General features: G+C 41.6%; 1 protein-coding gene across 4 annotated transcripts in view; it reads left to right on the forward strand.

The window, feature by feature from the left end:
- LOC122806805 overlaps positions 1 to 14,005 on the forward strand; it is a 381,197-nt gene that overhangs the window by 160,590 nt on the left and 206,602 nt on the right. For all 4 annotated transcript variants that reach the window (XM_044077529.1, XM_044077528.1, XM_044077530.1 and 1 more), the window contains exon 8: positions 9,414 to 9,546. In XM_044077529.1, the coding sequence (XP_043933464.1) occupies positions 9,414 to 9,546 (133 nt within the window). The remainder of the gene's footprint in view (positions 1 to 9,413; positions 9,547 to 14,005) is intronic.

The raw sequence follows: 14,005 nt of genomic DNA on the forward strand, positions 1-14,005 counted from the left end.
TCCTGGATTCAAGGACTGATTATTTTATTGGTGGCTAGAACAAGGGCTGTTGGATACAGGCCTTTTTTATAAGGTGAGAGTAGGATGTTAGGGAGGGACAGTAAGTATATTTGGGGAGGTAGGTTGGGTAGGAAGACAAACAAGACAGCAGACAGGGGTGGTATATGACACATGTGAGGGGTAAACACCTTGGACAGGGACAGCAGTTGGGAATCGGATGCCCACGAGCCCCCAAATGGATACAGTATGACTGAGGTCCCCACCCATGGGCAGTCACCACTGCATCTTCACGACCCCAAAGGTGGCTGTGCTGGGGGCTGAGCAGCAGGGGCAAGCTGACCCTCAAAATGCTCCATGCAGCCCTCAAGCTAGTGTAGCAGATCTCTGAATTCATTTTGAAGCTCGTTACGCACAAATCCCTGGACCTGATGACAGGTGACAGTGTCCTGCCTGCACCTGCTCCTAGGGGGGACGGGCCCCATCCCCTGAGGTAGTGCCACCTGAAGGTGGTACAAGACCAGCAGATGATGAGGTCCCGAGTTGGGTCTTCCCATTCACTCTTACTGGTACTCGTCTCTCAGAAATCACTCCTGACACTCTTCTCCATCCACTCCATCCTGCCTGTACTATCTTCTTCACCTCTCTTCCACACTCACCATTACTTTGAACTGTTGATCCCAAGTATTTAAACTCATCCACCTTCGCCACCTCTACTTCCTGCATCCTCACCATTCCTCTATCCTCCCTCTCATTCATACACATATATTCAGTCTTAGTCCTGCTGACCTTCATTCCTCTTCTCTCTAGAGCATATCTCTGCCTCTCCAGGGTCTCCTTCACCTGTTCCCTACTCTCACTACAGATCATAATGTCATCTGCAAACATCATAGTCCACGGGGACTCCTGTCTGATCTTGTCTGTCAACCTGTCCATCACCATTGCAAATAAGAAAGGGCTCAGAGCTGATCCGTGATGTAATCCCACCTCCACCTTAAATGCATCCGTCACTCCCACTGCAGACCTCACTGCTGTCACACTACCCTTGTACATATCCTGTACCACACTTACATACTCCTGACTTCCTCATACAATACCACAACTCCTCTCTAGGCACCCTGTCATATGCTTTCTCTAAGTCCATAAAGACACAATGCAACTCCTTCTGACCTTCTCTGTACTTCTCCATCAACACTCTCAGAGCAAACATCGCATCTGTAGTGCTCTTTCCTGGCATGAAATCATACTGCTGATCACTAATCATCACCTCCCTTCTTAACCTAGCTTCCATTACTCTTTCCCATAACTTCATGCTGTGACTGGTCAATTTAATCCCTCTGTAGTTACTACAGCTCTGCACATCACCCTTATTCTTAAAAATCGGTACCAAAACACTTTTTCTCCATTCCTCAGGCATCCTCTTGCTTTCCAAGATTTCATTAAACAATCTAATTAAAAACTCCACTGCCATTTTGCCTAAACACCTCCATGCTTCCGCAGGTATGTCACCTGGACCAACAGCCTTTCCATTCTTCATCCTCTTCATAGCTATCCTTACTTCCTCCTTACTAATCCACTGCACTTCATGATTCACTATCCGCACATCATCCAACCTTCTCTCTCTCTCTTTCTCTTCATTCATCAGCCCCTCAGAGCACTCTTTCCATCTGCTCAACACACTCTCCTTGCTTGTATGTTTCCCTCATTATCCTTTATCAGCCTTACCTGCTGCACATCTTTACTAGCTTGGTCCCTCTGTCTAGCCAATCAGTACAGGTCCTTTTCTCCCTCCTTAGTGTCCAACCTTTCATACAACTCTTCATACACCTTATCCTTAACCTTCACCACCTCTGTCTTTGTCATGCACCTCATCTCCTTATACTCCTGTCTACTTTCTTCATCTCTCTGACAATCCCTCTTCTCCTTCGCCAACCTCTTTCTCTGTATACTCTCCTGTACTTCCTCATTCCGCCACCAGGTCTCCTTGTCCTCCTTCCTCTTTCCAGATGTCACACCAAGTACCTTTCTTGCCATCTCCCTTACTAGATCTGCTGTTGTTACCCAGCTATTCAGTAACTCTTCACTGCCACCCAGTGCCTGTCTTAAATCTTCCCTGAAATCCACCTCACAATTACAATTTTTCAATTTCCACCATTTGATACTTGGTGCTGCGCACACACTCCTCCTCCTCTTCATGATCACCAATGTCATCCTACAAACCACCATCCTATGCTGCCTAACTACACTTTCCCCTGCCACCACTTTACAGTCTCCAATCTCCTTCAGACTGGCCCTTCTACATAAGATATAATCCACCTGTGTGCATCTCCCTCCACTCTTGTATGTCACCCTATGCTTCTCCTTCTTGTTAAAATATGTATTCACCACAGCCATGTCCATCCTTTTTCTCAAAATCCACTACCATCTGATCTTCTGCATACCTTTGCTTAACACCATACCTACCCATCACTTCCTCATCCCCTCTGTTCCCTTCAACATGTCCATTGAAATCTGCTCCAATCACCACTCTCTCACCCTTGGGTACAGTCATCACCACTTCATCCAACTCTCTCCAAAATTTTTCTTTCTCATCCATCGCACACCCAACTTGTGGAGCATATGCACTAACAACATTCATCATTACACCATCAATTTCCAGCTTCATAAACATCACTCTATTCAACACTCTTTTCACCTCCAAAACACTCTTAGCATACTGTTGCTTCAGGATAACCCCTACGCCATTTCTCTTCCCATCCACACCATGATAAAACAATTTGAACCCGCCTCTGATACACCTAGCCTTGCTCACCTTCCATCTGGTGTCTTGCACACACACTATATCAACCTTCCTTCTGTCCATCCTATCAGCTAGCTCTCTCCCTACACCAGTCATACTGCCAGCATTCAAAGTTCCAAACCTCACTACCATAGTCCTAGCCTTTACCTGCCTTCGGGCATGCCTTACCCCTCTTCTCCTCCTTCGGCCAGCAGTCGCCCATTTTCTGCCAGCACCCTGTTGGCTACAAAACCTGACTGATTCTACAGAATCTTTTCCCTACCGTTGAATGACTCCACTGAATGATATGTTTAAAAAAGCATCAGTCATTTCTGTAGCTCAGATAGCTTAGTGGTAAATTGCTGTTGCTTTGGTGTACAGGGTCCTGGGTTCAAGGACTGATTATTTTATTGGTGGCCAGAACAAGGGCTGTTGGATACAGGCCTTTTTTTTTTTATAAGGTGAGAGTAGGATGTTAGGGATGGACAGTAGGTATATTTGGGGAGGTAGGTTGGGTAGGAAGACAAACAAGACAGCAGACAGGGGTGGTATATGACACGTGAGGGGTAAACACCTTGGACAGGGACAGTAGTTGGGAATCAGATGCCCACAAGCCCCCAAATGGATACAGTATGACTGAGGTCCCCACCCATGGGCAGTCACCACTGCACCTTCACGACCCCAAAGGTGGCTGTGCTGGGGGCTGAGCAGCAGGGGCAAGTTGACCCTCAAAATGCTCCATGCAGCCCTCAAGCTAGTGTAGCAGATCTCTGAATTCATTTTGAAGCTCGTTACTCACAAATCCCTGGACCTGACGACAGGTGACAGTGTCCTGCCTGCACCTGCTCCCAGGGGGGACGGGCCCCATCCCCTGAGGTAGTTCCACCTGAAGGTGGTACAAGACCAACAGATGATGAGGTCCCGAGTTGGGTCCCAGACATGCTGGAGCCTGGTGTCATGGCCAGTTGAGGCAGGACAGGCAGATCCACTGGGATCAGCCTTCCCAGATGTGCTATGGTGTTGCAGTTTTATAACATATGTTGATTAGTCATGAAAAACACATTCCAGAATTAGTTATAACAGCATGCATAGGTATCCCCATTAACCCAAAACAACAGATTTGGAACAGTTGCATAGCAAACAGAACACATGCATATATGTAACCACAGTGGGCATTATAACAACATGCAAGTTAGAGTGACAGCAACAGGTCACCAATGATAGTATTTGAACAGGGAACATTAATAGTCAAACGTTGAAATATTTGTAGAAAAATAGGACATATGTCCCAACAGTAGGTTTGGTGAAAAACATACCCATTGATTTATGTGTTTAGATTATTGGTGCAGATAGGGTGGGGAGAAATAGAGATATCAATTAACAACTGTATAGGCTTCAATTGCTCACAACTTTAATGATCATTGCTCTAATCATTACTCTCCAGGCATTACCTCACTTTACATCTACCTCTGGCCTTGGGTTGGGCAGTGGTATGTTTGTACACAGTGTATAAGTACAGCCTTCTTACAGTTAAGGTATACCTTTTCCACCTGGCAAACCCATGGAGGAAATTTCTGTTGACACTACCTGACTGTTTCTGTTTCTCCCCTTATTCATATAGGGCTACATATGTGCACTCATAGTGTGTGTGTGTGTGTGTGTGTGTGTGTGTGTGTGTGTGTGTGTGTGTGTGTGTGTGTGTGTGTGTGTGTGTGTGTGTGTGTGTGTGTGTGTGTGTGTGTGTTTGTGCTACTGCCATACTCTGCCTTGATTTCTATCAGTCACCCTGGGTGTGGGCAGCAGTAACCACTAGTTGTGACAGTGTGACACTTGAGGGACATTTCTTGGAGGAGACTACTTGGTGTATGTACTTATCTTGCTATTTGCAGCCTTGGGGTTGGACAGTGGGTGTTGTACACAGTGTATAAGTACAGCCTTCTTACAGCTAAGATATACCTTTTCTTACCTGCCAGACCTGTGGAGGAAATTTCTGTTAACACTACTTGACTGTTTCTACACATATTCACATATTCCTGCATGAAATTATGCATACAGCTTACTACCACTCCCAGGATTTGAACCATGCCTGTTTGTGAAAAAATAGAACAAAGTTTGCGTTTCATCAGAATGAGCTATTGAGAAACTGCTGCCTCTTGTTTGATTGTTTTCTGCCTAATATTCTCTTGGTTGTATAATCTGACCTTGTAATTCTGACAATCATGCAAGGCAGATAGTTATTACACTGTGTATTCCTACTTTGACATAGCACAGTCTGGAAAACACTGTTTAACACAACATTCCTATTCAGGTATCAGATCATGGTGCATGGAACATTTCATATAGTTAATCTCCGGTTTTACAACTCCACAATCTTTTTTCAGATGAGCCTTGATTATTTAACGTTTTCAGAGTTATAGTTGATGTGCAGAAACTGTACACATTTCAATTCATACCACCACATACCAAAGTAAACACAACCAGTCCAGGGTTTTGACTTATTGACATGTATCTACACTTTTATTGCTATATGCCCTGTACATCACTATTACTCTGCTAATGTCTCATTTATTCAGTACAAACCGCACCCATTTTTAAATAGTGACAGGTGACATTCTACTCCTTTCTATTTATTTGCTCTGATTACTACAAGCTAGATTTGTACTCACCGACCTTGCAATGCAGCCTTAGCAGCCTGCTAGTGTGGGTGTCCATGTTCACAACCTTCTCATCTGCAGCTGTACAGGAGATAGAGAAACATTTATGCATACCTATCCATCATATACACAGGCTGGACTTTGGAAAACACTTATTGATACTGAAACTTACACACAGCTGGGACATTCCTCACCCATGTATCTTGGACCCACTAGCCCAAGAACTCCCTCTTCCTACGTTTCAAGTCAGCAAAGTGGTGCCGGATCTGCTCCATGGTCCAAGGGATGCCAGTGGCACTGGTGTGATCATGTGCAAGATAGTCCCAGGCCTCCACTTTGTATTGGCAATCCTGGTACTGGTCCTGCAGCAGTCTCCCTTCATGGTCTTTTATTAGGAATCCAACCATGACCCTGGACTCCTGAATGCCCCAGCGCTGTACCCGAAAATGCACACCTTCACCAACACCAGACATAGTGCCTGCAGTGATGAGCTACAACTGGTTATGGGCTGTATTCCTGCCTGTGAGGTTTAAATAGGGCTGATTTCCTGCACTCTGCTGTGATTGGATGGTTTTAAATATGCTAAGCTAGGCTAAGCATCAGGCAAACCCACTTAGCTATGATAAGCATTGCTTAGACATGGCAAGCACTGCTTACCAGTGTGTAAATCTGTTTAGCTATGGTAATTATTGCTAAGCATGCACATTTAAGCAATGCTTACTCCGGCTAAGCATAACTGAGTACAATTTAACGTTGTTCAGCTTTAATTTTATGGACTATCAGGACTGTGGGGTTGATTCCTTATTAATGACATCTTATGATATGTATGTTTCCCTTCCATAACATCCCCCTATGTGCTTTCATTATATTATATTATTTTGTGGCTATACTGTATGGAACACTTGTGTTTATATGGGAGTTTCACATCTGTACTACACTGACACATCACATTTGGAACTGCTACACTACCCTGGTTAACAAATATATTTTATTTGCTACCGATTTATAAAAAAGATACTTTTAGTGGTGATTTCACATGTAAACATAAATGGATTGTATTGGGGCTGGAACCATGAATGACTGCATGCTAAGCAAACACTCTAACAACTACACTATTTCACTTTGACTTTTGTGGCTGTATGTTTTTATTCAGCTCCTTCGGATGTTTCAGCTGTGGTACACACAGCTGCATGATGCGCACACCCGCTCAGCTATGCATAAACTTTATTCGGGATGGAAAAACAAATAAACATGTGTTTTATTTTTTTATACTGTAGGGGTATACACATTGCTTTCTGCATCTTAGGGCAGGACACCTGGGGGATGTACATCATACATGGGGGAATTGGTTTAAATGTTCCTCTCAGGAACATGCTTACTTATTTGGTATGCCTGCATGTACACTGGGATACTATTTTGGACATTATCTGTGCTGGACCATTGTGAGGGCTGTGCTTTTGTGTGGGTTTTAGTGTATTTTCTCCATGGACACTGTTATGTTATGATAACAGTGTCCGCGGACACTGTTAGTTTCTTTGGGATTGCCATATGGCAATTCTAGAGTGCAGGGGGCATGTGTACTGTGCGAGCAATGCTCAGACACACCCCCTGAGGTGGACACTGTTATGTTATAACAGTGTCTGCGGACACTGTTAGTTGCTTTGGGATTTCGTGTTATGGCTATTCTCTGTAGGGCATGCTGTGTGTAATGCATGTCAGACACCATTACCGCCCTGCACTCACATGGCGTCCGTGTGGAGAATACGGCAGTGCCATCATTGGCGTGGCATGCTGTTACTGTTCTACAGACCACGCGCGGCAGGAATAGCACTATTCCTGCATGGAGTTCAATGAATCCAGAGGAAGGTCTTTTTAAACTAAAATCACTTTCAAGTGTAGTGAGATTTAAGTCATTTTGAAGACTACTTTGGGAGCTAAGGCTCTAAAGTCTAATGTCCGAGAAGTGCATTTTAATTTCTGGTGGTTTGAGTCCCATCACTGCCAGGAATGGTATGTGTAATTATCACCATTCCTGTCACAGGTTATAAACAGAGGGACAAGGGAAAAATACTGCACTGCATTTTTTAATGTGGAAGTTTTATGTTTCATGTGCACATTTTAGACATTGGTTTTGTTCTGCCCCAGTGACCTCTGGTTTCAGTGTATACCTTTCTTATTTCCATTTGTTCTATTCTTATCCTTTAGCCATAGTATAGCATGACCCATTGTTAGGAGAGTTCACCTCATTTGGGAAAAGTTATCTTGTAACCAAATCTGCACTTTGGACTGGGGGAATGGTCTAAACCAGTGGCCAGCTTATGTCATGTGTGTTGTAATGCTGTCCAGTCTCACTGGAGCGCACACACCCATATACATATGCATGTGTGTATGCATAAAATGCAGTGGACACATGCATGCTAGCACCCACTACTAAGTGCCATATAGCTCTTGTACAGAATGGGTTTGTCTAATATTTCTCTCAGCCTTTTCTGTCTGTCCCATCCTTGATCATGATGCAATAACCACCCTGAGTCAATGTGAGGAAGTGGTTAAAAGTATGGTTATGGCAGTGTTTGTTGCCACTTTCTGCCAGTGGAAAGTGCAATGAACTTTAGATCAATTAAATGCAAGCCATTATATTAAAGTAAGGGCTACAATCACCTGTTATAAGTAGGCCTATCAGGAATTTTGCAGCTTTATGGAGTTGTCCCACAAATGTTTTACAGTGCTTCACATTTCATGCTACGGACATTTGTTTCTCGGTGTTTTTTATTTAATTAGAACTTGAGAATGCTGCAGTGTTACATTTGTGACAAATGAGAAGTGCAACATTTTCCTATAAAAAGGATAGCAGGATGACTAATGTAACAACAGTCTGTATAGGAAAAGAGAAGCAGCTATTGGTTGGAGGAGTCCTCTAGTTTTCTCCCAGACATAAGCTTGGGTGACAACAATAATAATTGGTCATTTGTCATTGCAGACATCAATCAACATTTCTGTGCAAAGAGCCACCTGCAAAACCTGAGACTGGAGATGCAGTATTCTGAGATGTATTCCACATACAGCGGTATCTATGGTGAAGCAGTAGGATTTGTGTATATTCTGTCAACAAAAAAACTAAATGTAACGCCAAAGCATGAAAAATACATGTTATCTATTCATGGAAACTGTCTCTGAAGCTAGGAATAAACGCACAATATACTAAAACTATCAAACTGTGATAATTTTACTGTATATTGTTTACTGTATACTTATATATATTATATGTAGAGTTAATCATATTTAAGTTTCTGTTAAACAGTAAATTCTTATACTTGCCTTAGAATTTTTCATTTTTATTTAAAGTAATGGACTGAGTCATAAACCTGTTTTTAACCACAACCTTGAAGTAACATGCATAAAACAGATAACAAATAATACAATTAATATCACTTAAACAACAAAAATATGAAATTAGTAACTGAGGAAAAAAGTACTGTACTACTATAAACTTAAAGCAAGACCCAAGAGTGATAGTTTTAAAGGAAAAAAAGAGCAATGAAACTATGATAACTAGTATGTAAAAACAACAAGATGCAGTATCATAAACATCTGTAGTGAATGCATACAACCATTACACCTACAAAATGTCCACATTTGAAATGATCAAAAAAGGTTTCTAAGCACTTCATGTTTTAAAATATTAAAATTACAAAAATATATATATATATATATATATATATATATATATATATACACACACACACACACACACACGTGCGCACACACAAACATTTATATATACATATGCATGCATACATGCATACAAAACTTACCTTTGTGAGTTCGATACTTTTAAAGAGCTTTTCTGAAATTGCACATTATTGACTAATGTTATTTAAACACGGTAATCAAGTAATTTATTATTATTTTGGGAATAGATTCATCTGTACCATATATGAAGATGGAAATGATTAAATTCCCCTCCTTATTACCTTTTTTAGATATATGAAGCAGAAGCAGTTCCTGAACTGATGCAAATGATGGAATCAGGGAGCAACTCAGACAAAATCTGTGCTTTAAAGGTCATCTGGCAACTTGCATTTGATGAAAGTATCAGGTCTGAGCTTATTGAAGGTACATTGTTGGCAAATATTTTTGTGTAATCTGACTTCTTTTTGTTTCTGTTTATTATCCCATTCTTTAAGCATATCTTCATCTGCTGTCACATAATGGTCGTAACCTTCTTACTCAGAACAAACGATCTATTGCAAAACGCAACTGACTTTGTTCTAGCCTTCATCACAGTGGTTATTTTGTGAGAGTATTATAATCCTAACTAAAATGATCTATCTATAAGACATACATTCACAGTACTTGTAGACTGAAAACTGGAACCAGTGTATATTGCAATTTAACTCATCTGTTCACCTTGAACAAACTCATCGGTGGCATTCTGCTCAGCATTTGTGAATGAAGCACCACTCATTTTGTGAATAATTTGCATAAAATAAAAAGTAAACTTTTTATGGATACTCACCCAAATGTATCTGTCTGCTTTCTGTTGACATTTCAACAAGCACCCATGCACACAAACACACACACACTCATATAACACATATTACAAATATAGGTCTTTTTAACCCTTTGAGGTGCATGGAGTACTGAGTGTAAGAAATGTTTATATGGTAGATTGCAGACAGTTTCATTTTTTACAATGTTATTTATAACAACAAGCATTTACCTCTACTCTGTGTGCATATATCAGTCACTGTACCTAATACTGAGATAGAAAAAAATAAAATTAACATTCTGTATGCATAAAAGATACATACACAAATGACTCAAAAACAACCGAGCCCATATAAATCTTGTCCTTTCAGCTTTTCCCGTTAGGGGTCACCACAGTGGAACAACGGTCCGCGGTGTCTAGTTGCCAGCCCAGCACCCAGCCTTTCATAGAAGACACACACATACATACACACACACACACACACACACACACACACACACACACACACACACACACACAAACACCTAGGGCCAATTTAGAGTGTCCAGTCCACCTGCAGCATGTCTTTGGGATGTGGGAGGAAACCAGAGAACCCGAAGGAAACCCACGCAACCTCAAGAAGGACATGCAGACTCCTGAGCCCATATAAATAAAACCCTACAAACAAAATCCACCTTAGTTTTAATAAAAGAGCAAATACTTAAACAGATATGCAATAAATAAAATCAATTGTAACCGGCTGACCAGAAAAAAGGAATTTTATGTATTTGTTTATTTATTTGACATTTGTTAACCGGGTTAGTCCGACTGAGTAGAAGCCCATCTTCAGTGGAGACCTGAGGAGAAAACAAGCAGTACAGTAACAAAGAAAACACTGCTGCCCTTGCAGAACTACACACAGATAGCCTGTACAAGCATGTTAATAGCTGCATAGAGGCATCTGTACCCACAAGGAAGAAGTACAGAACTAACTCAAAAAGCAAGTCACCCTGGTGGAATCACAAAATCAATAGGTTGTTTAACAGGAGGAAGAAAATCATGGCAAAATTAGGAGGTGCAGCACCCAGCAGGATAAAACCACTCATCAAACTAAAACAACTCAGAGGACAAATAAAGTCTACCAAAGTTAAATTTGAAGCAAGTTTGGCCCCCAATGCCAAGGACAACCACAAAGCATTCTTTAGCTATGTATGCAACCTCAAAGGCAATACACAACTGTGTGCAGAGCTCATTGTAATGGAGCCACATATACTGAGTCAGAAGATATAGCAAACCTCCTGGGTGAGAAATTTAGCTCCACCTTTACCCCTCTCTCCCCTTCAACCTTCCCTCATGAAATATCATCAAATATAACTCCCCCTACTATCACTAGGGAATAGGTCCTTAATGTTCTCTCTAAGACCAAGAACACTGCATCAATGGGCCCAGACAATATCCCAGGATGCCTTCTAAATAGCATGACACATGACCTATCAGGGCTTCTGGAATTACTATTCAACTGTAGCCTCCAAACAGGCTTCATGCCTCATGAATGGAGAAAGGCAACAGTCATCCCTCTGCACAAAGGTGGGCCATCTACAGACCCTAGATACTACAAACCCATAAGTCTCACTAGTCTTATATGTGAATCCATGGAAAGAATTATCACGGAGATGATCAATAGAGATATAGTAAACCTCCAGACACTGGACCCATCCCAGTTTGTTTTCATCAAGGGCAGATCATGCCTACTCAACCTGGTGGACCTCTTTGAGAAGGCCACTAAAGCAGTGGATGAGGGCAAACTCATGTGCACTGCCTATCTTGACCTGGCCAAGGCATTTGACACAATAACCCACTTGGGCATTGTTGACAAACTCAAGAGGTTAGGTACAAACCCATATGTCACCCAGTGGATAGCCAACTGGCTCACAGACAGGACCCAAGAAGTTAGAATTGGGGAGTCCATCTCTACAAAGAGGCAAGTGGTGTCCCTCGCTCCTTTTTGGCATTTACTTCTCAGAAGTCAAGGCCGATGTTAGTGGTCTCTGGCTGACTAAATTTGGAGATGATTGCAAATTATGAGTTGTCATTGAATCTCACACTGACACAAATGTTCTCCAGGAGGGGCTGACACAGACAAACAACTGGTGTCAGACACATGGAGTAAAATAAAATGCCAAGAAATGCATAATAGTATCCTTTGGGAAGCCATCCATCCTGGGTAACTATCATATTGGCAACACACCCCTTAGAGTTGATCCAGTAGTCAGTGACTTGGGGACACACATAGATAGTAATCTAGCCTTTGACCATCATGTGTCTACAGTGGTGAGGAAATAATTCTATGTTGCACAACTTATAAACAAAGGTATGGCGTCTAAGTCCAAAGAAGTCATTGTTCCACTCTATTCGGTATTCATCAGACCTATCATTGAGTACAATGCCCCCTTTGGTATGTACTTAACCAGGCATATCCAACAATTGGAATTCCACAGAGGTTTCTCACTAAAAGAATACAGGGCATAAGTAAAATGGCCTATGCAGACCACCTCAAGGCCCTGTCCCTGTATTCTGTCTCCTACAATTTTTGAGGAGAGATCTATGCCTGGCATACAGGGCATCGACTGACCCCACTCTAATGGACCTCCTGCATATCCACAAAACAAACAGCACCAGAATTACCCATTCTAAAGACTTAAACCCTGCCTGTGATATAAATAGGACCTGCTGGAGAGATAGGTATGTATCCCAGAGACTACTCCATCTATGGAACAAGCTCCCTATCCATGTGAAGCAGAGTTCCTCCCTAACCCAATTTAAGTGCAACTTGGACAATTGCATGGTAAACTGGAAATTCATCCCTGGTTTGGCACCTATGTCTCGAATGGACACAGGTAACCTGTAAATGGTTCATCTCCCAGGCCCATGCTTACACTTATCAAGTGTATCAGAACCTGTCAGACATTTTGGATGCATGGCTAGGCTTAAAAGGCCCTTGTGATCATTAACCTAATAAACACCTATGAACCTAAAAATACAAGCAGTACAATCACAAAGTCAGTTTTAAGAAGTATAAAAATAAGCTATAATACACAATATAATAACTCACATAGTCAAAAGTGAGACAAATGTACAAGTTTAAATAGAGAAGAACTAAGATTACAGTTTATGTATAAAAATGAGTAAATAAGTCCAAAATCAAAGAACAGCAAAAATAAATAAATACAAAAGTAGAAAGGGCAAGATACAGAAGAGTGATTCCAGTTTGTAGGAAAAGTAGGAGGAGATGATGTTTAGAATGAGGAGGAGAAACTTTCAGGAAGGAAGTCTGTGAGGAAAATGACTGTAGTAGCAGCTAGGAAGGATACAGGTTATTAGAGAGCTGTAGTTATGCTGGGTCATTACAGAAACATGACCGTGAGTTTTGCAGGCTATCTTTTAGGGCAGTTTTGAAGGAGTCACAGATAGAGATAGATCAGACATTCAGTGGTAATTTAATCCAAGTTATTGCTACAGAATGACTATAGAGTAGTTTGCCAATATTTGTATTGGGTTTACAGACTTGCAGCTGGTGCTGTTGAGAGCTGTGGAGTACATGGTTGGGAATGTAAGGCTGGATGAGAATAGAGAGAGAGAAAGGCAAGATGATAGTTTATGTAAGACTGAGTGAGCCAGACGAAGCTGGGGAAGTAAAATGTGATTATGGAATTCAAGCCAGTGAATTTAGGGCTATACAGTGAAGAGTATGATAAGGTTGGTTGGAAGAGAATCTTGCAGTTTTGTTGTATGTAAGTTTTAATTTAGTCATGAGATTAGATTGGAGGAATATGAGTAAAGGGGGCAGTGTGGGGTAGTGTGGGGAGAAGAAAGGCTTGTGTGAGGGAGATCTGGAAGCATTTGTGAGGAATTTTTTGTGTCTGTGTAACAGGCCTAGTTTTTGATGTTTTTTAATGCATTGTTGAATATGGAGATCAAACTTTAGTTGGTTATCAATTATAACACCTAGGAATTTAATGTGAGTTTTGGTTGAGATGATTGTGTTGTTCAGGGAGGAGTTGTAATAACTCTGACCTGAAACTAAAACCTACACAAAGCAGCATT

This window comes from Protopterus annectens, chromosome 7.part0 (genome assembly GCF_019279795.1).
Source record: "Protopterus annectens isolate FY-2018-M chromosome 7.part0, PAN1.0, whole genome shotgun sequence".
NCBI classification, from domain to species: domain Eukaryota; kingdom Metazoa; phylum Chordata; order Ceratodontiformes; family Protopteridae; genus Protopterus; species Protopterus annectens.